Genomic DNA, 27,760 nt, shown 5'->3' with positions numbered 1-27,760 from the left:
AAAGACCAAAGGAAAATGAGACAGCAAAGTAGCTACAAACAACAACTAAAAGGCATCAGGTAAGTGCCTGGAGACGGCGACAGAGGAAAAGCGACACAAGCCGATTCTGGAATTGCATACACAGAGCCTTCAATTTTATTCATATATTTATTATTTACACAAGCCACCTCTATTAATCGCAAGAGACTGACCTCGACTCTCCTAGTTTTAAATACAGTTACTAACCACCACGCGCAGTGGAACAGAGTTAATACTGTTAGTGTCATCGGCGGCGCGAAGCGTGCGCCGAGGCAGTGGAACACCCGACAATTCTACTTTGGAAAAGTATTCGTTCTCCCCCGTGGGTGGTTCTCGGCGGCTTCGCTTTCAGCTGCAGCGGGTTTAGAACCATCCTGTCCAAGCCATCACAGCCCAGAACCATGCCCACACGTGGAGGTAAGTAAAAAAAAAAAAAAGTCTTTTCTTTTTATATATAAAACACACACATGAATTCTGTTTATTGCACAAAGAAAGGAAGATTTAAACTAAACTAATACTGCAGGGTTAGGTATCCCTTTCCTTTGTTCAAGCTGTTTAACAGGCAGACTAGCGGTTGTAATGTGGTGTCTACTAGCCAATAAATTCCAGCAGCACGGTGCAGTAATTCCACATGCCTACACTCCCCTGGATGCAGCATGCTAGCTTTCCTGGGAAACAAAGCCACGGCGTGCCCAGCCCCTGCAGCTGGGAGGAACAGAAAACCCAGGGAGAACTTGCCAACTCAGTATTTCCTCACGTAGTAAACCAAGGTGCTTTTTCTACTCCCCCCGCCCCGCCTCCACCCCACATTAAGATCAACACACCTCATCCCAGAAATGCAAAAGCCAAGGGGAAAAGGATTCTTTCCAGCAGCCCTCTCAGCGAGGGCAGCAGAACCACCTCAGCCCAAAACCTTCCTGGAAACGGATTCCCCTGCCCCTGTTTATTCTTCTTTTCAACACAGTTAAATTCGAGATCCCAGAGTGAAACGATGAACAGACACAGCCACAAAGCTACTGGAGAAGAATGAATGACCTGCTTTCCCTCGAGTTAGCGTTCACCAAGCGTGTGACTTTAAAAAAGCTTAAGAAATCTTATTTTTTAAAACAGTATGCCCATCATAGCACAAGTTAAAACTGTCATTGCCTTTACAAGTAATCCAACCCCCAAATTTAATTAAAATGAATTGGCATTTTCCCCATGGACAGTCATTAGCTGTAATGACTTTGTTTCGCTAATACAATATGTAATCTGAGCAGTCTTCCATTTTACCAGAAGACTGTAAAAGAAAGGTTTCTTCAGACATTCAACTAACTATTATGAAGCAAAACTAGCAGGAAAAAAAAAAGAGCTCATTTACAGAATTAAGAGGTGAAGGGTACATAAGAGATAAATAGCTTATAACTTGGGGTATTTGCACTGCAGTGGAACAGTAGGTAAACCCCCTTAGGTAAAACATGGAAGCTTTGCTCCTCTCAATGTAAACATTTTGAGTGTTGCAAGAAGCTAACACAGATAAATGATCGTGGCTTCTAAACACTTTCTAGCTTAGAGCCTCTACTTTCTCTTTCCTTCCCGACTGCACTGTGATTAGTGCGGATCGAGAAGGGATTGGGATAGTTGCATGGACTGAAAGCCACCTGGAACCCTCAGTTAATGGGAAGAGCTTTCACTTTACGGCAGAAAGACTGTCATGATCAGCTCCTAGCAACACAGACGCTACCTGGAACATACAAGATAATCTTTTCTTTGATTGGTGTTTGTGTGGGATTGGCAAAAACCCCCTTTCAGTTCAAGGGTGTGGATTTTCTCTTTCATTCACACAACTCCATAATAAAGGTGCAGCAGGGTAACTAGCGTCGATGAGACATACCAGGGGAGACTTCTCGGGCCGCTGTGCAGGATGGAACCTCCCCAAGGTCTCACCTCGACAAACAATCTTCCAGTTGCTATTTCCTGTCCCACTCACGATAGCCACAAAGAGCTACACCTGAAGAAACCATCTGCAGAGTTAGGGGTTCAGAACTCTCCCACCATTAAAAATTCTCCCCGTGCTTCCTTTTCAAGTAGAGTCATCCAGACCTTTATTTGGGTGCTCAGAGCTTGACTTGCAGAGCCTGTTCATGATCCCCTGCAGCATAGGCTGAACAATCCCCAAGAGAGGGCGCTGGGAGGAGTCTCCATCCCAGCAGGCTTCCATCAGCTGCCAGCATTCCTCATCAAACACCGCAAGACGCTCTGGACGAACTCCTGGAAAATGGAGAGACCTGGTTATCATCAGTACACCTCAAATCAGAGAGAATCATAGGTCAGAAAAGATCATCCAAGCCCAGCTGCCAGCCCAAAACCTCTGTGCCAAATAAACCACGTTCCCCAGTGCCACAGCCACACAGTTTTTGAACCCCTCCAGGGACAGAGACTCCACCACTGCCTCTTCCAGGGCTTCACCACTGTTTCAGTAAAGAAATTGTTCCTAATATCCAGTCCAAACCTCCCCTGGCACAACTTGAGACCATTTCCTCTCATCCTACCACTTGTTACTTGGAAGCAGAGCCCAGCACCCACCTCACCACAACCTCCTTTCTGGGAGCTGCAGAGAGCGATGAGGTCTCCCCTCAGCCTCCTCTTCGCCAGGCTAAAGAGCCCCAAATCCCTCAGCTGAAGCGGCCCAAGTGGACACTCTGGGGTCTAACGTTCCTAATAAAGGCATACATTCCAGCAATGCTGCAGAGACATTTCTGGTCACTCAGGACTTTTTTTTTTCCAGAGGATGGCCAACACATTCACCGGAGCCTCCAATTTACAACTATTCAGGAGCAAAATGAGCGCTCTCCGCTGTAAGAAAACACATCCCCTCCACATCCACTCTTAACGGTGCCCTTGGGAGCAAGTTTAACACAAAAACAAGCAGTGAGTGACGCCTCTGACCAAATACAAGACTCACTCATCTGAGTTAATCTTTTTCACATGAGAAGGGGAGAGATTATATGGACAGGAACTAAGGGCACAGAGTAGTAAAGCATTCCAATGCCATGACGCAGCATGAAGGATTAAACTCCTACTAAATCTACACAGGCATAAGAATAAGAGTTGGGGTTGTTCAGCCTGGAGAAGACTCAACTCCAGGGAGACCTTAGAGCAGCTTCCAGGACTGAAAGGGGCTCCAGGAAAGCTGGGGAGGGGCTCTGGATCAGGGAGGGCAGGGATAGGATGAGAGGGAATGGTTTTCAGCTGAAAGATGGGAGACTGAGATGAGATACAAGGAAATGTTTTGCTGTGAGGGTGGGGAGGCCCTGGCCCAGGTTGCCCAAGCCCTGGAGGTGTTCAAGGCCAGATTGGATGGAGCTTGGAGCAACCAGATCCAGTGGGAGGGGGATTGGAACAGGATGGGCTTTGGGGTCCCTTCCAATCCAAACTGTTCTATGATTCTAGCAAATTCATATTTATGGAAAAACTTTTGGTGTGTTTGACTTGACACCCAGGTGTCCATCGCTGACAGCTTCCCCAGCGTGTTGCTCATTAAACACTCCAATATAGAGATCTTCACGGCCTCCAGAAATTGCAAGGGATTAAACATTCTTTAGGGAATCACGCCTGCCTGGTTTTCGGATCTGGTTTACATCGTAAGTGCTGTACTACTCTCCATGGTTTTAGCAGTGCGCCAGCACAGCTCCTGTGCAAGGACGTGGTTAACTGAGACTTTTTCTATCCCTGGTCATTGCAGTCCAGTTTTCAGTTGAGTGTGTCCAGTTTAACTAGATAAATGTTAGTCTTTAGACTGACAATGACGCAACACAACTTTTATTTTTAGGTTTCACTTATAAAAGAGTAAAAATGAGTTTCCTCATTTCCTCTCAATTTTACTCAAGTACCAACTGAGAGAGTTCAAATAAGCCTTTTATACCTCTTCTCACGTTGTTCCAAAGGTGATCTTTGCTTGCACATCTCTCAAAAGCCTCTGGTAACTTCACATGTCCCGAGCAAATGTACCAAAACAGAATTCCAAATGCATAAACATCCACTGAGTTATCGTACTTTCCTGTGACAAGAATACATTTGATCAGCAGAACAAACATCACTGGAAACTGAGCGGTCTGAGAACTAATTTCAGTGTTCCACTTCCTCAAACTAAAACCACAACTTCATTTCCAGAAGGCAAGGCCAGTAGCATATCAGGAATCGCTGCCAAGGGTGGAGGGATGATAGCTGAGACCTTCCAATTCTCAGCAGTTCTATACACTGAGCCCAGCCCAGCAGTTCCTGAGCTGAGGTTCATGGGCCACTGCAGGTACAGCTGCTCAGCTGTATTTCAAAGACTTTAACACCAAGATTAAGACTAGCAGTTCTGTTTGGCTCCAACAGCACCAGTCTCAGCCTCTCAAGCCAGAAGTTTGGCAATTACTCATTTATAGCAATTTCATCCACTGAATAAGAGAAGATTGAGCACAGTAATTGTGTAGGGGCTACACCAACGCTCACCTCTGCAAGACCAAGGTCTACCTGCTGGTCACGAGTATTTCACTCTTAGTAGTGAGAGCCACCTGGGTAATATTTTCTAAATTAAACAAACAGGGTTGCTTCAATTTGACTGCAAACCTGTCAAAGCAGTGGCAGTATCTCAGACCAAAAGGATGCTGAGGAGTGTGGAATAGACCTCTATGTGCTACCGTAAGATGGTGGTCTTGAAAAAAAACTTAGGGAGCACCTACCAGAAGCACTATGCATGGTAATAATGGCTTGGAAATCTGTATCCATACAAAACCCAAGGGATCCTTTCTGAAGTGTTTGCCTATGAAAACCAAATATTTCCAGCTTCTCAATAACTAATAACTTAACTTCCCAATTGCAAGAGTATTAATCATTTCAAAGCTTATGAACCCCACAGTTCTTTCAAGTAAATAAAGACTTAAGACTGAGACTTAAAATAAAGGAAAAAAATATTGCAAGCAGGTAGCCTTCCAATTTATTTTTATTCATAAGCAAGTGGAGCTATTAATTCAAAGTAACAGCCTTCAGAATTCAAGTCAGACAGTAGTGGATTCAAGCAAGAAGCATACCTGTAAAGAGCTCAGGAGCCATATGAATGGGTGTGCCTACAATACTGCCAGACATCATGGCTTCTGGTTTGCAGAACCCCAAGTCTGTGATTTTGGCTCGATTCTTTTTGTCAAGCTGTAGAAGAGTTCATACACAGGCAGCTGATAACCATACTTCTCAGTTTTAGCACTGCATTTTAATATAAAGGCTTTAAATTCCAGGTTTGAAAGGTTGGGCACTTGCTCCTAAGTAAGCTTCTCTGATCACTCGGCTGCTCTTGGACATTTACTTAGTCAGGCTCAGTAACAGACATGCCCTCGCTTGTCTTCTACACAGAGGGTGTGGCTGGGGTTTAACAGAACTGGGAATCGGAAGTCCTATTTGGAGCTCAAGCTCTCTACCTTCAAGAGAAGTCCCTCTGCTGCTCCCCCTCCCTGAGGCTTTTTGACTGAAAATGAATTTGGGAAGTCTCACTGCACAGCTACTTGTGACTAACAATACCACAAGTTAAATGATCCTGTATGCAGAAAGCTATTATTTCACTTAAATTACGCTTCTCCCTCCCACTAAAAGGGCCTTATAAGACTTCAGGATTAGCCAGACAGAAAAGTTTTCCTTACCAAGACATTTTTAAGTTTGATATCCCGGTGCACAAGTCCCTGACTGTGAAGATAACGGATTCCTTCGACTACATCCAAGGCGATCTGTAATCGTGTTTCTAATTCTAGCCCAGCCTGAAGAATAAACAAAGACAGAGTTAATTCCTACAAGTGGAAGTTACTTTTGCTTACTCTTACTTAGCAAGAAAACCAAGAAAACCACAGAAAACCAAGCTTCATTTTACAGATTAATAACAAAATCTACACCTAAATATCTAAAGTACATACAAAAATGTAAACACACAGAGAGGTTGCTGTCACCTTTAGTCCTGTATAGAGGTCTCTGTGCAACCGTTCCATTATCAGTAAGACAGCAATGCTGGAGCCTCCTCCATAGCCATAATCAATCACAGAACCATGGAGATGTACGAGACGTTCATGCGACTGCAGAGACCTACAGGGAGTTCAGCACAGAGGTGGTGATTTTTCTATCCTTCCCTCCACCCCAGGCCAAGCCTCACCCTCACCAAGCCTTCCTTTTCCATGGAAAGGAAAAAAGCCCAGCAGCTGCAGCTTTGGTACAATAGTAAAATACACCTAAACAGTGCAAACTCACAGTTCTGAGGACCAATATACAGCTGTCTGACCCAATTAAACTCAAGAAAGTCTATTAAAGGTTATAGTACCAAGGGAACGTTATTTCAGCTGTCTACTGCAGTACCTGCCTGCAGCTGTTTACTGAAAACAATTCTCTGCAGTGCAGACCCACTGTTTTCTTCCGTGTATTCAGAGAGGACAAAGATTGGGAAAGAAGGGATGATTCAACAGCAAAGATCAGGGGAGAAGTGTTTGCTATTCTATTCTATTCATCCTAATTTATTCTCAAAATAGCAAGCATTTGAACAGCTAGAGAATCAGATTCAGAGAGGAAGGAGCATGCCTGCCTCCCATTCTGTGCCTGGACTTTTGCAGTAGCACTTGGCAAGCTGTCTTGCCTTTTCTAGAAGTGGCAGCTTAGTGTTTCACAGAATGCCAAGTTGGAAGGGATCTCAGGGACCATGTGGTTCAACCTTTTAGGTAATACGTAGTTTAAATGAGACAGCCCAGCACCCTGTCAAGCTGAGCCTTTAAAGTGTCCTGTGTAGAGGAATCCACCATTTCCCCTGGGAGATTATTCCAATGTTTAACTGGGGAAAAGTGTTCTGGAATCCAATTGGAATCTCCACAGGAACAACTTACACCCATTATCCCTTGTCTTTTCCATGTGACTCCTCATAAGGGAGTCTCCATCCTCTTGGTAGACACCCTTTAGGTACTGGTATATGGTAACAAGGTCTCCCCTGAGCCCTCTCTTCTCAAGGCTGAACAAACCCAGTTCTCTCAGCCTTACTTTGTATGGAAGGTTCCTCAGTCCTCTGATCATCTCAGTAGCCCTTTTCTGGACTCTCTCCAGCCTGGCTGCACCTTTTTTGTATAACAGGGACCAAAACTGGACACAGCACCCATGAGGTCAAGTCACTGATTGCAGAGTAGAACTACAGCAAGAAAGGTTCTGCCAATGCAGAGAGTGTTTGTTTGCAGCAGTGAAGTTAAGGAGATGCATGTGGAATGAGAAAAAGCGCACAATACACACCTCATATAGTGAAACTCAAGTGCAAGGTCATTCCAGTGCTTCTCATCTGGAGGAACAACAGATTTCAGGGCACATGGGAAATGCCCACCCCAGCTGTCACACAGATAGACCACGCCGTACTGTCCTCGGCCCAGCTCACGGCCCAGCTTTGGTTTGCCTGTAAGGTCCAAAATCCATTAAAACATGTTTATTTTTTCCTATATGCTATCAGGCTGGCAGCCCAGAGCTTTCCATGGGCCAAGAGCAGCACAGTTCAAGGAACTCAGTATGCGTCAGATGTAGCTTCACTGAAGCAGTTGAGTGAAAAGCAAAACAGCCCTCCTACTCCTTGACACCCACTGACTGCTTCAGGAGGAGGGAGCAGAAGATAAATTGGAGAACATCAAGCACAACACTCACCGTGTAACAGCACATCCTGGAGGGACCTGCTCTCCAGCGAGAGTCGTGCTAGTCGAGGAGCATGATCTTTCCGCACCTTCAGCCACAGGTCTTCTGTTTTCTCCAGCCTGCCAGAATGGCCATCTTCTAACTAAGAGAGATATCAAACGTACACTGTAATCCTGGCCTGGTTTGAAGCCCTAGCATAACAAGGCTAAGGGTCCTTGCACAACTGAGGAGAAACCCTACTTACAGCACACCCAGTTTAAAAACAGGACCTTGTATTCATGGAATCATAAAATGGTTTGGGGTGGGTTGTCAGGGACCTTAAAGCCCATCCAGTTTCACCCCCTGCCATGGGCAGGGACACCTCCCACTGGATCAGGGGCTCCAAGCCCCATCCAACCTGGCCTTGAACCCCTCCAGGGATGGGGCAGCCACCCCTGCTCTGGGCAACCTGGGCCAGGGCCTCCCCACCCTCACAGCAAAACATTTCTCCCTAAGATCTCCTCTCAATCTCCCCTCTTACAGCTGAAAACCATTCCCCCTCATCCTGTCCCCTGCCCTCCCTGATCAAGAGCCCCTCCTCAGCTTTCCTGGGGCCCCTTTCAGTACTGGAAGCTGCTCTGAGGTCTGCCCGGAGCCTTCTCTTCTCCATGCTGAACAAGCCCAGCTCTCTCAGCCTGTCCTCATAGGGGAGGTGCTCCAGCCCTTGGATCATCTTTATGGCCTCCTCTGGACTCACTCCAACAGCTCCGTGTCCTTCCTGTGCTGAGGACTCCAGAGCTGGATGCAGGGTTCCAGATGTGGTCTCACAAGAGTAGAGTAGAGGGGGAGAATCCCCTCCCTCAACCTACTGGTCACACTGCTTTGGATGCACTCGCATCAGCTCTCCCTACAGAACAGCAGCTTTTAACTAAAAGAGCAACTGGTGCAGCTATCTCTGCAATGAAAATCCTCTTCCAGTAAGTGGCAATGTCAAAAACAAGACCTTCTTAACAGGTCCACATGCTCACCTGCCGCAGAGAAGCTGCAAAGGCCTCATGGGAACTGTTTAGCCTGGTCCGAAACTGGCTGCAAATGCTCTTGGCTAACTTGGACGCACTGAGGCTCTCAATAGCATCCTGAGCAACTTTCCTCTTCCAGTCACTGGTGATGGCCGGTGGGCTGACCCATGTAATCCGCTGGATTATCTAGGAAAACAGGTAACAGAATTAAGGCAGTAGTACAAGAAAAAGCAAAGGGTCAGTGTGCTCAGACTGCGTAGATACCTTGTAATATAGAATTGGGCTGAATTACCTCACAGTAACTACTAACAACGCAGAGGTCTTGGTGACAGTACTGTTGCACACACTAAGAGATTTGATTTTTTCCAACTATCTGCTCAACTCATTCCAAAAAGCCAACTATACTTTCACATCTGACCTAGAACAGAGTTAGACAGCTGGAGAAACCAGCCTCTGGAAACCTCTCTGGAAAACCACACAGCTGTGGTGCCAACTGAGGGCTGCTCCAGGTCCCCTGCTCCCTCATCAGGCTGCAGACATGGCTGGAGCTGTGACAGAACAAATGGATCAAGTAGATCTTCAGACAGTTTTGAACTGCACCAAAGCTCACAACAGAACACGGTGTTCTCAGCTCATAGGCTGAGAGAACAGGCAGCATGAGCAGTAAGCCAGAGACTCAGGAAGAGTGAAAAACTGCCAAAAGCTAGAGTGGAACAGCTTTTTGGAGATGGACACGCTGTCCAGGTATGAAGATCCCAGGTGTTGGTATGTACCACTTCCCTTGAATTGCTGGGTGATTAAAGTGTCTGCCCCACCCTTCGTAAGCCACCACAGAAATCCATCTGCTGCACAGCCCGTCTGGATCCTTCCCCCAGGGCTGGAGGAGGAATCTGAAGGTTTCTTACCACTCAGTCTGCGCTTGCACCCATTTGGTGAAAACTCCTATTCCACCCACCCATCCACACAAGGAATCCAAAGAAGGAGAATGCAGTAAAGGTCACTAACAGCTCAGAGCAGGAACTTCAGAGAAACACATGCTTTAACATACAGACATTTAAAACAAAGACCTAAGGAAGTCTGGTCTGCTCTAGAGGAAGAAAAGTGAACGGACCTGAATCAAGATACACTGCAAAACACCCAACCAACACACCCACTAGAAACCCCTAAACCCAAACATACAACCAGTCACCCAGAATAAAGGACAAAAGTTTCAAAATGCTGATGATCACCCCTTTGCTGTCTCAGAACAGAAAGAGCATACTGAAGAGTGTTAAATGTAATATTAGCATGCCCAGGGATAAATCTCACACACAGCCCTAGTGCTGAGTGGCGTAGCAACAACTTGACAACACGTGCGCCAAGAGAAAACTGAGAGGGCAGCTGTGATTCACATTCTTTGCTCTGAAAAGATTTCACTATACAGGGATATGTCCTAGAAGTAAGTCATAAAGATGCCCTCACCTGTTTGATCTGTTCCCACAGCATCCTAGTTACTGTTGAGCCAGAGTGGAAAGTGACTTCAACATGATAGGCTGCATTTAGTATCTGGAAAGCAAGGGGAAGATGAAAATACAGGAACTTCACAAGCTAGAATCACTATAAAATTTGTCACTCAAAGTGAAAAAGAGGATGCTACATGGGATATTCCATGAATCTCTCGGTTCAATTAATTTATTGTGCTGAACTCATGGCTGCTTCGAGACTGTCATTTGGTCACCTCTCACAGAATCATAGAACCCTTAGGTTGGAAAAGACCTTTGAGATCATCCAGTCCAACTGTACCTGTCCACAGATTTCAGAAGGATAAGCACTAGGCCTTCAAGTGCCTGTTCCCCAGTTTTAGCACCTCCTTTAATGGCACCAGATCCCCACAAACTCCAGATCCATGTTCCTCTCATTTCACTGAGCACCTAAGTTCCTTCCCACCCTTGCTAGGTCAGGATAAAGACAATTAAGATGATTCTAGACACCCATTTAAGCCACCATACCTGTTTGAGATAATTGCTTGTGATGTGTACAGAAACATCCTTTGACTTCTCCAAACTCCTTGCAGGATGTACTGAAACCTCCCAAGACTCCTCCAGGCTCTTCAGACATCTCTCCAGAGTCCCTACAAAGCTCTCTCGCAGATAATCCACTGAACTAATTAACTTGTTGGCAACTGCTTGGTTTAATCGAGAAATAATCAGTTCCTGAATCTGCCTAATACAACACTTTATGTCCTTGGAACTAACAGGTTCTCCATTCTCAGGAATGATGATATCTGCGTAGAAGAAGAGAAAAAGGCATCTTTTGTATTCAGCACATCATTGCTGCATCAACAGCTACTGAGAGCTGCTCAGTGTTTCGCAAATGAGCTACAGCCCCAGCCCAGCCAGCTTCTGCTCCACATGCTCTTCTGCTCCTGCAGAGGTTCATTGCTTTAGACCTGGATGATTTATTCTGAAGCCAAGTGTTTAAGTCATACAAAGAAACAACAAGAGTACATACGGTGACTATTGCAAAGGAGTATCACGGGATACTCACCTCTAACCCCTGATAGATTCTATACAAACACTCGGTAGCTACTGCAGGTTCAGTTGGACAGTGATGACAACTACCATCTCAAAAACCAAAAGGCAGAAGCACAAAACTGCCTTTCTATCTAAGGAAATACAGGTCAGAAAATTCCTCCAGGCCATGCTGCAATCCGTAAGCACTGCTGGGTGTTGAGTGCTAGGAAGAAAGTGATGCAACAGCCACACCAGCTACTGAGAATTTTCCTGCTACCTTGAAAAGGTTAGTTACCACTTGGTATTTTTAAGCAAACATTGAGCAATCGCTGCTCACGCACCGTAAGTGCTCCCAGCAGCACTGGCAGGAGCTGAAGACCTGGGCTCTGGATTTTGGCCAAGTCTCCCCTACATAAAACAAACCCAGGGATCAGCAGATGGCATTAGCTCCTCAAAACAACATCTTCCTCTTATGATACAACTTTAGAAACTGATAGCCAACAAGATGCTCACTCTGACATCACACACACATATTTTCTGCAGAAGGTTTATCTTGTGCTGCTCCCAAACACTCTCCTGCACATACAAAATCCTTAATTCAGGTCCTCCAGTTCTGTGAAGAGCAGGACAGGCAGAGGACAGGTGTTATTACCTGTCCTGATAACGGAGAAATAGGAGCCCTAAACAGCCAGAATTCTCACACTCGCTAAACCCCAAATGTATGCTGGTTTGTTAGGTTTTTCTGCAGCATGCAAATAGGTTAAAGTTGCAATTAAAGCAAGCTCTTTACGAGGACTCTGTTTTGCATGGGCACTACAAAGCAAATATGTTGAGAAACAGGAAAGATCTCATCCATTTCCCACCTGCAGAAGCAAAAAGATCCAGATCCTAACCTGCAGGATTAAACATAATTCATCATTTCTCTTCTTCGTCCTAGGAGATAACATTGCAGTTTGAAGTTGGGAGGAAGCAAGTCAAGACAAATTTATCTAGAGATTCGGCCTCTCTCATGGCTCAGAGGAGCACTCAATTCACCAAAAAGAATTTCTTCTAAACCAATAGCCTCGAGTTATTTCTGATTTTGTTCTAAACAGAAAAAAATCTTTCGCTGTCAGCCCAGTGAACTGCATTTCTTCAGAACAGAGATGATTGTTACAGTAAACCTCTGCTTGGCAAGCAGAGATCAGATCTGTGGAGTATCAGCCCACAGATCTTCACTTTGATGTCTGTGACAGACCACGCATTCCAGCAGACAGAATCTGGATAGCCTCTCACCTCACACAGTTTACACATCCTTCTGTACAATTCCAGCTTGTGTCTTCCTGGAAGTTTTTGGTACTAGAAGATGCAGTGAGAATTCCCACATTTCCCAAACATACAGCAAATGCCAAGCGTTGGCCTCAGAAGCAGAGTCTGCTGTGTTGTTTTAAAGGAAAGACTCACCTACCCAGAAGGATTCCATTTTAGGAGGTTCTATATCCAAAAGCCTTACACAAGCCTCTCTCAGACAAAGAAATCAAGCAGAAAGTACAAATCAAGTCTTCACCACTGAAACTCAAAGAGCTTTTTCTCTTAGGACAGATTTATTCCCAAGACTCAAGATATTCGCTCAGGCAAAGCTGAGAGTTACTTTCTTTGGCAGAACAGGGAATTAAAGCAGAGAAGTAAAATACCCCAAAGCAGCAAGCTCTTGGAAGGGGAAGCCTGATAAATATACAAACTTAATACATTCAGGCCTCTCATTTAAGGACAATGCTTCTTACTCAGCAGAAGCTACAGAAAAATCCTTTGTGCATTAGTTCTGAATTTTCTTGCGAAGCCTCTTGCCTAAACTGCCATCCAACCTTAGCAGACAACAAATATTACTCTGCCACTCTTCTTTAGAGCCCCTAACCTCTTCATTCCCACTGCTCTCCTGCCAGTAGTTACCTTTGAATTCCATATTCGCAGCATCCTCCAGGAGCTCCTCTTTCATATTGCTAAGAGTCTCTACAATCATGTCCTTCATCTCCTCTTGTTTGCGGTTGGCAATGTTCATCAGAGACTCATAGAGCTCATTCTCCTTCTTGCGGGTGTACTCCAGCCTCTTGGGGGTGATTTGCAGGTCCCGCTGCATGTCGAAAGCCTGATTGATGAAGATGTTCAGGCAGCGGCAGTGCAGCTCGTTCAAACTGGTAGCTGCTTCCACAAGATGCTTCTGAAGCACCTGCCTGGAAAAAGTGCTTAGGAGACGGAGCTTCTCAAACTGCTCCACCAGCATGCTCTGGGCATCGCCACTGGGCCCAGGCACCCCACAGCTGCAGTGGTTGGAACTCAGGTACTCCAAGTCCATCAGTTGGCTGTAAAGGGAGGACTTTCCATTATCAGTTTTTGGGGGAGAGATCAGTTCAATCCCCGACTCTGGCACTTTGAAGAAGAAAATGGGCAGAGAGAATTTCTCTTTGATTTCGCGCAGTTCGTTCTCATCTGATGAGGAAAGTTCAGCCTCGCTGATGGCAAAGATGACAACAGGTAAGACTTGGTTCACGTACTCTCCCAAGGTGGCTTCGGCAGGCTGGAATCCACGACATGGGGCCACCACAACATCCACTTCCTAGCAAGTGAGGAAGCAAAAAATAGGTTGGTACAGATCCTTTTAAAAACAATATATGCAAACCCACACTAACTCCTTCAAAGTGCAAAACCAGAAACATTCAGAACGTCTGGAACAGTTACAGCATCACGCTTTAGGATGCAGCCTATCTACAAGGCTGATGATAGCGCTCTTGTAGGGGTGTGGCTAGAGAGGGATCAGTGCCTGCTGACTCCAAACCTCTTATTTTGTACCAAGAGCCTTTGAGTTTTATCCTAGTTCCGAACAAAACTCGGAACACATTGCCCAGGTAAGCGCTACCGCAGAGCAGCTTTGGCTTATAGCTGCCCCGTTCTGCAATAACCTCCCCCAGCAAACACGCGCTCAGTCTCCCATTAACATTTACCAGAGCTGCAGTTTTTGGGAGATTTTCATGCTGTCAGCATGGCTTCCAACAGTAGAAAGTGCTACACCAGCCACTGCTGCCAAAACAAAGGCAGCACAATAATCAGCTCCAAAGAGTTCACAGCCAAAGGACAGACAAGGAGGAACACAAGCTTGCAACAAGCTTAGTTATTACTTTCTTCAAATCCAACTGGTATTTTATTTACTTATTTTTCCACTGGTCAGAGTTTCACTGCTTAGGTTGTATGCTCCTGCTGATGTCACTTCTTACTAACTCAACCAAAAAGGGCCAGTTCTTAAACCTGCTTCCTTCCCTTCCAAGGGAGGAGACAAGATTCACCTTTGGAAATGCGAAAACAGTGTTAAAATTGCATATATCGCTCTACTAAAATAAGGAAAGACAACAACACAGGCTTTGAACTGAAGACAGGATTGAGATGCCAACTTTTTGACTCATAACAGAGGGTAATAATTAAGAATTCCTCAATCACTTTTCTCCGATTCTCAGAAGAATGAAAGGCCTGACCACATCTCCCGATTGCTCTTATTGCTACAAGGAGGCCATTGGTGCCATGGGACTTTCTGGTGCTGAACTCCAACCTGCCTGGCGCACAGGAGGCTGAGCAGCATGGGATGTGCAGCGCTGCAATGTTCACCAGGAGGGATGACTCACACCAGCCACTCTAAACAAAGGAGGAAGCCAGCGCTGTCTCTAGGAGACAGGGAGAAAACCAACACAGAACCAAATACAGCCTGAGCAACTGGTCCTTCTGTTTCCCTAGAGGCCTCTCAGGCTTCTCCAAAGATGTTTCTTCACCACCACCACCCCTTTTTTTATGTCCTACAGAAGTTTAAGCAGTCTACGCAGCTTCATGCTCTCAGGGATCAAGTCGTCTTGTGTGGGGAATACCTATGACTCACACTGGATTCCTAAAATTGTTAAGCTGGTTCTCACCAGGTCACACAGCTTTAAACACGCTGGAATACTCCTGGCAGAGCTGTAAGCATGAAATTGCTGCCTAGTAATTTCATGCCTATTTTTCTGAACTAAAAGACCCCTTTTAGAATATCAAAGCCTCCCACTTGGCAATCTGAACATCAGGCACAAAAGTATCAGTGACAGCTCTTCCACTTAAAATACGATGCAGAGGTGCTGGCAGCAGCAAGACAAAAAGACACTTTAAAGAGAATACCACACAGACATGCTATGTACTCATCTATGAATTCAGGCTTGCAATGCCAGGGTGGCCACTGCATCCCAAATCCCAGCACAAAAATTAATACCAAGGATCAAGTAGGTCTCAACCAACAGGAAGATAAAGTGGAGTCTCACTAAATGCATCCAGGGACCACTAAGCGTATCATTTTATTGAGTCAACAGATAAGTCTTTTTAACCGATTGAGAAATGAGGAATCTATTTGCTACATCCCAAGAGGATCTTGTCCTATTTTGCCAGGCTGCAGGCAGTTTAATCACTCTTTGCTTGGTTAACTGAGGTGCTAAGACGCTAACCCAACTGAGCCATATTTGTACCCAAACCCCTACCAAGCAGGTTATGATGGAAGGCCCAGCTCAGCCTTTTTTCTAAGCCAGTTTGAATACTCTGCCTTCCAAGAACAGCCCGTGACTCCCTAAAGTCTGACATGTACTGCATTTATTGCACGTGATCCAATTTCATTGCCTCCCTGTTAATCTCTGGTACATATATAGATTCCATACAGACTCCCTACGTTCTACTTAGAACTTTTTTTACATGCAACCTCTCAGTTATTCTGAAATCTTGCCAGCTTGTTCTGTTTCCATGGGGATCTGACTCAGTTCAGTAAATCTAATCTAGATAGAGTCCCAGGTAAGAAAACCGAGCTACAACTCTGGTCTCCAAACCCCACTTACTTTTACAGAACATAACTACCTTGATTTTGGGCAGTGACCCTGAACCCCACTTCGTTTTACCTTTGCTGGAAGGGCCAGCCCAAGAAAGTCTGTGATGTGTGCACACTTAGAATCATAGAATAACCAGGTTGGAAGAGACCCACCAGATCATCGAGTCCAACTTACGGAACAGTCTGAGAAGCAACGCTCTTTTTCTGCTCATGAACTCTTCCCCTGCAAAAGATATCACTAAGCCAGCAAAACTAGAAACAGAGAACAGGTTTCACACAGCTGGGAGAATAATTCCATGGTGCTGGCATTTTATGACCTCATTCAAGCCAGCATCAAGGGAGAGAGGAAGGCGACTTCAAGTATTTGATGCTGATACATGGCAGGAAGACCTCAGCATGGCCCAAAGTGAACTGATACTGCATGGAAGAGCCCAATGTGAAAGCTTTTCAGTTCTCTCTACCAATGCCACAACCAAACGTAAAAAAATACTCTCTAAGAGGAGACCAGAGCATGTTCTTCCAAGCTTTAAGCAGGATGTACATTAAAATAACTACCCAACAGGTACTTAACTACATTCTTTGCTCCTTTTAACAACTACTAATTCATACGACCCAAATCACTGCCATAGGACATGAAGAAATGCAACAATAAATCCAAACTAAATAATTTCTTCTGTCAGAGCTCATAGAACCATCTTGGTTTTCTTCATTCATTTTCCAGGTTTGTCAGAGCAGCTGCAAATCTTTTTTTCCCTGCAAGCCCTGGCTAAAACTTTTCAGCCCAAGACTCAGTCACATGAAGCAGAAAGCAAAACACAGGCAAGTAAAAGGAAGCTTTCAGCCCTGTCACCCTCCTCCCATTGTGCTGTACCACCCAGATGAAAACCAGTACTTCAGAGAAGTCCGTTTTGGCTTCCAGGCACAACTGATAAGACCTAGGGAAAGAGCCAACTGTTTACTCCCACTGTAAATCTAATAATCTGTCTGGTTGGATTATTCCCCATGACCTAGACGCATTCCTGTGCAGTGATCCCCAAGGAACAGAGCAACTTTCCCAAAGTTTTTCCCCTTCCATGATACTTTACGTTTAAAAATAACTAGGTTCACACATCTATTAGCACAAAGTCGTGTTCTCACAGCAGCTGACCCATGCAAATGAGATTTTTAGCTCCCTCCTGCTCACTCACTTTTCTGTGAAACAAGTTTTGATGGAGATATCTTTGAGTAGCAGAAAAGCAAGCAGGGGCCCATCCTGGAATCAGACTGAAGGAAAAAAAACTCAGGGTGCTCCACTGGCCAGTCAATATTGAAAAAGGTATAAACTCCAGTGGAGTTTACATCCAAAAAAAAAAAAAAAAAGTAGTTCAGTTAATATTTAGATACTGTTAACCTACAAATAACTTAGCTTTTCATTACAGGAGTAAAGTCTAATGAGTTTGGATTTAGAAAACACATCTCCACCAAGAAACATGACGCAGCATTAGGTGTCTGTGACAAACAGCAGCATATAAGCAGGTGCCCAGGCCACCTCAAGAGCCAGGTAGATGCTCAGCCCTGAAAAGCTGCACAGCACCTACAGATCTCCTTTGATGGCCGCTTTGTCACAGATAAGAGTCCTCGCTATGGGGAATGAATGTGATTTCAAGCAGAAATCCACACATCTTCAAATCACGAAGTGGTTTAGTTTGGAAAGGGACCTTAAAGCCCATCCAGTTGCACATTACTACTTATAAGTACTCTGCTGTTGCGAGAAAAACAGACAAAAGTACTGGGATTCTATGCAAAACATGGAGTCTAGATAGCTGATAGGGTAAAACTCAGATTGATTTCTCTCCCCTTCTGTCCAAGAGGTACTGAGCTCCTCTAAATTGTTTGATTTGTACTGAATATCACGTTAGCGGCAAGTACACAATTGTTGCTAGACTCCAAGTTTTGTTTCACAAGCTAAGAAAAAGCAGAAGTTCCTCCAGAGTAGTTTTGTAGACACGCAACATCGAGTAGCGTCCAAAATCCCCATCCACTATTGCTCCAATGCTCATATTCCTCTAGTTATAGAAGCAGTGCCCATGACTAGCACATATTTACTTTAAAAACTGTTGTCTTGGTGTCTGCCGAGCAGAACTGGAGAACACACAGGAGCTGGAAAGGGGGAAAATCACAGGTCTCTCCACAGTAGGAGAGATTCCTTCCCTAGCCCAACTACCTGCTAAAACACATTGCATTCTCCCATCAGCCTTTCTTCCTTCAGCCCCTTGAATTCATGTAAGGAATCCTTTGAATTAATCTGAAATAGCTGTGATTCACCCTCCCTCTCCTTCCACTGGAAGAGCTTTTTATTTCACCAACCCTTTTCAAATTAATCTGAGAGGCTGTTTTCATCTGAGTGCCCCAAATATAACCAAAGCCAGACAGAGCGAGCTTTGTCGCACGCACCAGAAACCCAAGAGATGGCTGAAAACGGCAGTGTCTGAACTGGCCCCTAGAAAAACATAACCAAGTAAAAGAAATGTAAAGCTAAATACTCTTTTTTATGCATAGCAAGGCAGGATTTTTACAAGCAGAAGATGCAGAACAGGCATTTACTTTGCAGCATCAGCAGCTGATCCAGGGCTCTTTGGCAAAGCAGTGGGCGCCTCACACGCAGTTTACACAAACATGGCACTTCTGTTCCCTTCCAGGAGATGCTGGAAGCCACAAACACTCCAACACAGCATGGACTTGGCTTAAATTCCCTGAAGCATGTTTCAAACTGATGAAGATAGACTAGGTCTTCATTTTCTGCCTACTGACCATCATGTCTCAATTAATATCTAGAAAATAAATTATCTTGCTATTTTATTGTTCAACTATGAAGGTCAGACTCTTACCCGAGTGACAGAGTATATTCTTTACACTTAAGCAATTTATATTTAAGAATTAGTATTAATACTGCTAAACACAATGCTCCAGAAGTATTATACTGCAATATAAAAGGCTCGACACAAGATATGAAATGCCATGAGAGCTCATGGAAGCTATAAAAAGCCACGAAATGCAATCCCCACCTTTAAAAGTATTTGCTAAACACCAAACCACACCACTCACCAGACAAGAACACATTTTATGTACAAGGGAAATCAAAGGGAAATCAAAGCAACATACCACCAATGTTAGAAACAACTGAGAATAGACTCTCATCTTCTTGTTCTCAACACCCTCAATTTCCATCAACACCACAGGAATGTAAAAGCCACCCTCTCAAATGAAGTCAATGTCAACATCTGGTAAAATTACTTAAGAAGCTTTTTTCTGACCATAAGCTCTTCAGGACAGAGATAGTAGCTGTTGTACGAGGACAATACTCTGATATCAGACTTAAACCTGAGTAAGCTTGGCTTCTGAAACGCATGGAAACATTACAGAGGAATGACAATGCCAAGAGTCAACACTGAAGCAAGAGCACACAAACACAATGATGTCTGATTAAAATCCTAACACCAGGCTTCTAGAGTTTCTTTAACAAAAATGCCTGTGCTTGAGAGTTTACACCACTGGCTTTATTAGGGATTACAAAAGTCACATCTTAAGTTCACCAGGATGACAGTACACGGACGCCTCGTTACCTTTAGCAGCGAGTACGGCAGCATGACCTCCAGCTCTGCTATCCGGTGAGCAGGATCTTCGCTGTCCCCACGGATTTCCAAGTCCTCCTCTGGTATCGTGTCCCAGTGCCCTCGGTGGGCTGCCAGCATATGGACCAGTTCATACTGCTCAGGCAGCGCGAGGCTAATCCGCGTTTGCGTCCCATGCGTGAAACGGATCCGTCGCCTTTTGCAATTTTCCTCGCTGCTGATTTTGGTGGTAGGGAGCAGCTTCTCACCCAGCAGGATGTTGAGTAACTGGCATTTGGCGTTACAGTTCTGGCCGAGAATCAGGAGGCAAGGGTGCCAGCTCACAGTTCGCTGGAGGTGCTCTTCTTCATGGCGAGGGAAGGAAATGAAATTCTGGCCTAAAATTGAGGACAGACTGCATTAGAATAAGTTGGCTGAACAAGTCTCAGACCTCTAAGCCCGCAGAACGCAAAAGTTCAGACATCGCTGCCCCAGAACCCACCAAGAAACCCGCAGAGAATTTGCGTATGGATCCTCAAACTCATGTCAGTGATTCAGCATTTCTACTGCACCAAAACAGAGATCCAGTGGGTTGATTCTTACAAAGCCAATTTGTTACTGCTCTCCCCACCTATTTCACTGTGTTTACACAGAGTAAGTCAGTGGGAGACTAAGGGTAAGCGCCAAAAAAATTAAGGGGAAACAGTAAGGTTGAAACAACCGAAGAGCTAATTTCGCCTTGGATTAGAACAGGGTCTCCCCTTGCTCCAGAGTTCAAGAAGGCCTAAAGGGTCACTGAGGATAACCCTTCCCAAGTTTTGATGGCTTGGCTGTACGGAACATTCCTGTCACAAAGCAGAAATAAATTCTATCAACTACATATTGGTGACAGTTCCACCCATATGCTTAAAAACATCAAATGCTTTCATCTACTCAGTCCCAAGATAATCGCTGCACAAGCTTGTGGACTGAAGTCCAGGATCATCAACATTAAAGCAGCAAACTTCCTCTCTAGCCTCAAGGAAAGGCATTCTTACAAAAACGCTTCTCTATATAAAAGCAGATGATGAGACCATGTTTGTTAAGAAACGACAGCAGAACTAACAGCCTCTGCCAGCAATTCCTTGTGATGGAAACAACCACAGCATCCAAAGAAACCACCACGCTTTCTCCAGACTGAACAGAGATGAGCCCAAGGGCAGGCACTCTGCTAGCAGCCAGGAGGTTCCTGATACAGTCCAAAGCGCAGTAAATGGCTTCTCTCCCCCTTGATTAAACTAACAGCACACATCTTTCCCAACCCAGATAGCTGGATTCAACAGGCACAGTTTAACAGCCATTAATTTTAAGAACATTTAAGCTGCAAAAGGAAATCACTCAACATCTGCATTGTCTTCAGAGTAGCAGGACTCCCTGCAACCACTCTCCTTGCCCATCTTCCATCTGAGGTACTGCAATATTCCAAGTGCGAGAAATAAAAACCTGGAACAAGCACCAACAGCAAGATTCAGCTGCATCCCGACTAACCAGCACACCACCAAGGCACAAAAGCCATGGCAGTGGGTTCAGCCCTGTGAGAATCTGTCACTGGAAGTCTGACAGTGACCACAAGGTCTCCAACCTGAAGTGAGTTGTGCTGCGATGGAGCAATTGCTGATCTCCTGCCCTGCAGAACGTGTATGACTATCTCTGCACATCAGAATAAGGCACAGGGCAAAACCACTTATACAGCATTCAAGAGGTAATGCTGCTTATGGGAATACAAAAGATTCAAGCTGGGAATATGACCTGTGGTAGCTCACAAAAGCTAGATGTAGAACTTGGGTACGGAAAAGATGAAGCGATAGCCCCATATCTGTGTGAGCTGCTGACAGGGCTTCTGCCACACATTTTAGCTGGTGTTACACGCCATACCCATAGCCTGCATCACTTGGAGACATGTGATAAACACTTCAAAAACCATGGCTGCAGGGTAGTCCTTAAGTGCATGCATCCTGTTGAGCTCCTTTGGATGAAAGGAAGCCTGTCCAAGAACAAGGACATCTCTCACCAAGGCTAGTCTCAAAATTCAGTCAAACACTTGGCAGAAAAATCCTGGTTGAATCTATATCTGTAGAAGTCCGAAGCATTTACTCATCCCCTTCTCAAGGAAGACCAACTCCACACTGTTTCCCTTCTCTTCCTACTGACTTTTCAAGAACACAGATAAAAATGCTGAAATAAGGCCAAATCCTCATACTCAGAGCAAATACCAACACCTTTCATAGAAATCCTTGTCTTTCTGTGGTGCTGGCAATGACTTGCTGCATGATTTGACCACCACAAGGCTGACAATTAACACTGTTAAATCAACCAAGCTTCATTCCACCCCACCACAGGTCTAACAGCACAGTGGCGTTAATCCCAAGAGAGCAGAGGTGACTAATCAGCACATTAACATCGGCTGCTGGTGGAACCTCAGCAGCCCTGATGGTCGGCAGAAGCACACTTCACCTTCTGCTGAACTTGAAGCTTGTTAGCAAGTGCCTCCTCCCATCTCTGCAAGGAATTCTTTCCTAAGTAGACTCCCAACCACCTCTCCGCACATCACCTAGTCTTAAAACCTATTTTCTCGTGATAGAATCATTAAGGTGGGAAAGACCTCTAAGATCATCCAGTCCAACTGCCAGCACAACACCACTGTGCTGACTAAACCACATCCTGAAGTGCCATGTCTACACACTGTTCGAACCCCTTCAGGGATGGAGACTCCACCATTGTCCTGGGCAGCTTCCACCAGGGCTTCACTGCTCTTTAGGTAAAGAGGTTCTTCCTAATATCCAATCTAAACCTCCCCTGGCGCAACTTGAGACCATTTCCTCTCATCCTATCCCTTGTTATTTGGGAAAAGAGGCCAGCACCCACCTTGCCACAATCTCCTTTCCAGGAGCTGCAGAGAGCAATGAGGTCTCCCCTCAGCCTCCTCTTCTCCAGGCTAAACAGCACCAGGTCCCCCAGCCGTTCCCAAAACCCCCGGGGCTCCAGCCCCTTTCCCAGCTCCATTCCCCTTCTCTGGATGCGCTCCAGCCTCTCAATATCCTTCTTGTCGTGAGGGGCCCAAAACTGACCCCAGGATTCAAGGTGCGGTTAACGCGCTCTGGTTGACACACCTATCAGCACAACGAGAGTCCTGACCCTCTGAGGATCACAGCAGTATAAGCAGACTGGTCACATTTTAACCAGGGTATAAATCCTCAGTCAACAGAGCACCAGGATGAAAACTCCTCCGAAGCCTCTGGTTAATACATTCACTCCTATGAAATACTTTTAGGTAGGGGGTCATTAGGCTACCAAGCCTCAGCTTTCCCCCCAGCGCACACTCGTTACGATACTACCTCAGCTGCTGACCACGACCTGGAGATGCTGTGGACACCTGAACAAGAGGGACAGCTCAGTTTACAGCACTTTCTGAAATAAAGTAAAAAAACTTCAGGTTCCCAGATCAAAGAATCCAAATTATTTCAAGAACAGAACACAGAAAACAACTACAATTAGCAGAAAGAGGCATTGCTGGGTTTTTTCCTTACTGTCTTTACATTTCAGTAAAATCTGCTACCAAGACCCTAATCAAGATTTTCTTTCTACAGAAAGGCAGTACAAACCCCACCAGCTAACAGCACCGAGAATAAAAAGCTGTCAGACCTGTGAAGCTACAGTATTGTCACAGTATTTTAACAAATCATTCTCAAAAGCCTATTCATGACAAAGCAGACCTAGAGAACAGACGATATTCTGTTGAACGCTTCAGAAATGCAGACGGTGCAAACAAGACTTTCTCCCTCCCCTCAAACAGTAGCTGGAAGGCAATTATTTTCCCCTTGAAGTTGTCTTACTTATATTACTATGAGGACTAAGTCCTGGTGCTGAGGCCACAGAGGGAACATTTGGTCCACGATGCTGCTTTATCAATGCCTTTTAAGAAGATGAGGTTGGGATGTAGAAGCAAGTACACATTTGTGCCTTCAAGAACGCAACTCTCCGATGACCCAGCTTATCAGAAAAGTCAGTGGCTGCTATTCAGCTTAGTGGATTCTTAGAACTGGTTTTGCAGAGTAAACCAGGCTGCGCTTTCTGTTGCTTGAGCTGTGTTGATCTAAAGGGCAGTCACCAAGACATTTAAATATACTTTCATAGAATCATTAAGGTTGGAAAAGATCACTAAGCTCATCCCGTCCAACTATCCACCCAACCCCACCATGCTGACTAAACTATGTCCTGAAGTGTCACATTTACAAGATTTTGAACTCCTCCAGGGCCGGAGACTTCACCACCAGTAAAGACATTTTGCCTAATATCCAATCTAAACCTTCACTGGCACAACCTGAGGCCTTTCCCTCTAGTGCTCAGGAGAAGTGACCAGCACCCACCACACTCCCACCTCCTTTCCAGGAGCTGCGGAGAGCTATGAGGTCTCCCCCTGGGCTCCTCTTCTCCAGGTCCCTCAGCTACTCTTACCAAGTCTTGCTCTTCATCCTCTCCCTTCCTCTGTCCCAACTCCTCTCAACATTGTCACCACAAATCCCCACCTCCTAACGGGAGGCAGATTTATTCCCTTGGTCTATGACTCACCTGGAACACATCAACACTTCACCGGTCTGAAAATTACCAAATTAAGTGCTATTTTTACAAACAATAAATATTATACAGCCTCTGCAGTCCAAAATCCCGAGCCAAGAGCCTATACTGTTGTTATTATTCGCATGAACAAGCTCTAAAGCAGCCAGCCTTTCCCTGAAGCCCCAATTCTCAAGGGCCACTTGGTAAGGCATCCAGCTGCTAAATCAGACTGGGTCAAGGTCGGTTTTTGAAAAATAGAAGGTTTTAAGTGCTCTGGATTAGAAACAACAGGCAGGATATTTGGTGAAACCCATATACTGTGATTATTTAATTGACGACGCATCCACAAAGGGCTACAAGCAGAGTTTGAGATGCAACTGTGTTTGACTAGCAATGCTCTCCAAGGAGCAGCCAAGCAGAAGAGCAACTTCTACCATTCATAGAGCCACAAGATCCACAGAAAACAAGTGAATCCAACTAGTTCCTACTTCTTGCAAGTCGCAAAAGATGTAAACAAACAGGGAAACCACATTTTTACAAAGTTATTCATTTCCAGTCCAACAGTTTACATGGAACACTACATTTTTCTACAAAAACTGACAGATGATCCCAATAACGCTTCAAATTTCAAATCAGAATTGTAAGCATAAGACAGGCGTGGACAAGTATCTTGGACAAGTAGCCGACAGAGATGACTCATGAGCCGTTTGGAAATGAATAAAGACAATCTTTATATACATTTAACGTCACGCTAAACTACTCTTCTGAGCCGTTTGGAGATGAATAAAGAAGATCTTTATATGCATTTAATGTCACACTTAACTATTCTCACAAGACAGTCTTATGGAAAAGTTCTGCACATGGCAGGAGGGCTCCTATCAGCAGCAATGTTTGTCAACAGTGACAGATGAGGAGAAAGCTGATGAATGAAGCCTGGTGTTATTCCAAAAAGAGCCAGGACAAACATACTGTGAGCACACCAGTCCCGCAACCCACCTGCATCATCTTAATCCCACCTTGCAGGGGTCTGGGAGCTGCAGGGTGGGGGTTAGGAAGATAGGTAGATAACCTCACGTCCCCTGTGGCCCCAGACCAGCTCACTTGCCAGCACAAAGCCTCTCACACACTCCCAAAACACCTCAGCTCTCAGAGCCATAGAAACCCATCTAGTTCCACCCCCTGCCACGGGCAGGGACACCTCCCACTGCATCAGGGGCTCCAAGCCCCATCCAGCCTGGCCTTGAACCCCTCCAGGGATGGGGCAGCCACCACTGCTCTGGGCAACCTGTTGCTCTCCACACCCCACAGCCCATCTACCCCACATCACAGGCCCCCCAGCCTCCCTCAGCAGCACCCTTCGCTCCCCACAGCCCACTCAAACGCCCCAACCCTCCCAAGCCCTCAGCTCACCCCAATCTTCCCAGACCCCCAACCTCTCCCCATAACCCCAAGCCCCTTGATGAGCCAAAAGATCTTTTCCAACCTGGCAATTCTATGATTCTAACCCCAGCATTCCTAGACCCCCAACCTTCCCAGAGCCCCCCCAGTTCTCCCCACAGCCCCAATCTTCCCAAACCCCCCCAGTTCTCCCCACAGCCCCAATCTTCCCAAACCCCCCCAGTTCTCCCCACAGCCCCAACCTTCCCAGAACCCCCGGCTTCCCCCACACCCCCAGTTCTCCCCACAGCCCCAACCTTCCCAGAGCCCCCCCAGGTCTCCCCACAGCCCCAACCTTCCCAGAGCCCCCAGTCCTCCCCACAGCCCCAACCTTTCCAGACCCCCCCCAATACTCCTCACAGCCCTAATCTTCCCAGACCCCCCACAGCCCCAACCTTCCCAGACTCCCCAGTTCTCCCCACAGCCCCAGTTCTCCCCACAGCCCCAACCTTCCCAGATTCCCAGCTCCTCCCTCACCGCCGGCCGCGGGGCCATCGCGGAGGGTCCCGTCCCCCGCCCCGGCCGGTGTCTCCTCGCCGGGGGCCGCGGAGGCGAAGGGGTGTCCCTGGGAGTACTTGACGTCGCGGAAGAACCTCTTGGTCTCGCGCAGGTTGTGCTGCAGCCTCGCCAGGTGCCGGTTGTAGTGGGCGAAGGAGCGGCACAAGTCGCGGGCGGCCCCGCCGGGTCCCCGCCACGCAGGGGCCCCGTCGCCCTCCATCTCCTCCGGGTCCGTTCCGCTATCCCCTCCTCCCCGTCGCGGGGCACACACCGACCCCGCCACGCTGACCCCGGCCCGGCTCCCCCGGCGGGGTTTAACGCGTTCTTTTTGCTTTTTTCTTTTTTTTTTCCCCACCCCCCACCCTCCCCTACCCCCGCCGCCGCCACCACCGCCTTCCTCGCCTGGGCGAGCCGCGCTGCGCGCGACGCGGAACCTTTATCGGGGCGCCGCGGGGCAAAGGGGGAGGAGGCCGAGCGCACCCTGAGCGCAAAGCGTGCCGGGAGTTGTAGTCCGAGGCGGTGCGGAGGTAAAGCGGGATGCTCTTTGGGCGCAAAGCATGCCGGGAGTTATAGTCAGGGGGGAAGTGGACGCGAGTCGTGCGCAAAGCATGTCGGGAGTTGTAGTTTGTAACCGCCTTCAGGGATGGGGATTCCAACAATGCCCTGGGCACCCTTCCAGTGAAGAAATTGTTCCCAATACCCAATCTAAACCTCCCCCGGTGCAACTTGAGGCCATTTCCTCTTGTCCCATCCGTTGTTACTTGGGAGAAAAGCCCAGCACCCCCCTCACCACAACCTCCTTTCTGGGATAAGCAGAGAGCGATGAGGTCTCCCCTCAGCCTTCTCTTCTCGAGGCTGAACAGCCCCAGGTCCCTCATCTGCTCCCACAGTCCCTGGGCTCCAGCCTGTTCCCCAGCTCCGTTCCCTTCTCCAGATGCGCTCCAGCCCCTCAAGGTCTTTCTTGGACTGAGGGGTCCAAAACTGAACCCAGGAGCCTCCCTGCCCTCAAGAAGGTGGACATCCCTTCCCAGTCCACTGTCACCTCAAACTGACTGAGGCAGCACCCCATCCCCTCCTCCAGAGGGTGGATAAAAGACATTGAATGGCACTCGACCCAGCACGGACCCTTGGGGAACAGGAGCTCTGTCCAATCAGCACCTCCAGCACCGCCCCCTGCGCTCTTCCATTGGTCCATACCGCTGCCACTCAAGCCAGGCGGGGCCCTTGGCCACGCCTCTAGCGCGCTCCTATTGGTCAGTGGGGCGCAGGCTCCGCCCTCCTCGCTCTCCCATTGGTCCGCGCTGCTGCCGCTGGAGAAATTAGCTCCGCCCCCCGCGCTGCTGCCATTAGCCTGCGCTGCTGCCACTGCTGCCTTAGCCCCGCCCTCCGCGCGGTTTCATTGGTCAGCGAGGCTTGCTGTCCCGCCCTCTCCTCGCTCTCATTGGTTGTCTGGGGTTAAGACCCGCCCTCCCCCCGCTCCCATTGGCCGGCGCCCTTGCCCCTCCAGCCGCGGCGGCGGCGGCGGCGGCGATGCCGGTGTCGGTGCTCGCGGAGCCGCCGCGGCGCGGAGCCGCCGCCCGTGCCGGGCTCGGCGGGGCGGCCGGGGCGGGGGCG

The 27,760-nt window shown here is 46.9% G+C and overlaps 1 protein-coding gene across 1 annotated transcript; it reads right to left on the bottom strand.

The window, feature by feature from the left end:
- Positions 1-125: 125 nt before the first annotated feature.
- On the bottom strand, positions 126-26,423 carry DSTYK (dual serine/threonine and tyrosine protein kinase). The gene is made up of 13 exons (XM_069876089.1): positions 26,126-26,423; positions 19,628-20,013; positions 13,094-13,757; positions 10,661-10,935; positions 10,134-10,217; positions 8,682-8,858; positions 7,687-7,816; positions 7,288-7,444; positions 5,976-6,108; positions 5,676-5,789; positions 5,076-5,190; positions 3,923-4,057; positions 126-2,268 (listed from the first exon to the last, which is right to left on the bottom strand). Exons 1-13 carry the CDS (start codon positions 26,364-26,366, stop codon positions 2,081-2,083), a joined length of 2,799 nt encoding a protein of 932 aa, XP_069732190.1. The 5' UTR covers positions 26,367-26,423; the 3' UTR covers positions 126-2,080.
- Positions 26,424-27,760: the final 1,337 nt, after the last annotated feature.

The sequence above is a fragment of the Phaenicophaeus curvirostris genome, chromosome 24, assembly GCF_032191515.1.
Source record: "Phaenicophaeus curvirostris isolate KB17595 chromosome 24, BPBGC_Pcur_1.0, whole genome shotgun sequence".
Taxonomy (NCBI): domain Eukaryota; kingdom Metazoa; phylum Chordata; class Aves; order Cuculiformes; family Cuculidae; genus Phaenicophaeus; species Phaenicophaeus curvirostris.
The sequence above is the reverse complement of the archived record's forward strand: the minus strand, read 5'-3'. Positions and strand labels throughout refer to the sequence as shown.

Coding starts and splice junctions, on each gene's coding strand:
- DSTYK (XM_069876089.1), bottom strand. CDS start 26,366: ATGGAGGGCGACGGGGCCCCTGCGTGGCGGGGACCCGGCGGGGCCGCC. Junction 10,936..13,093: donor TGCGAATATGGAATTCAAAG/GTAACTACTGGC, acceptor TCTTCTACGCAG/ATATCATCATTCCTGAGAAT. Junction 10,218..10,660: donor CAAGCAATTATCTCAAACAG/GTATGGTGGCTT, acceptor CTTGCTTTCCAG/ATACTAAATGCAGCCTATCA.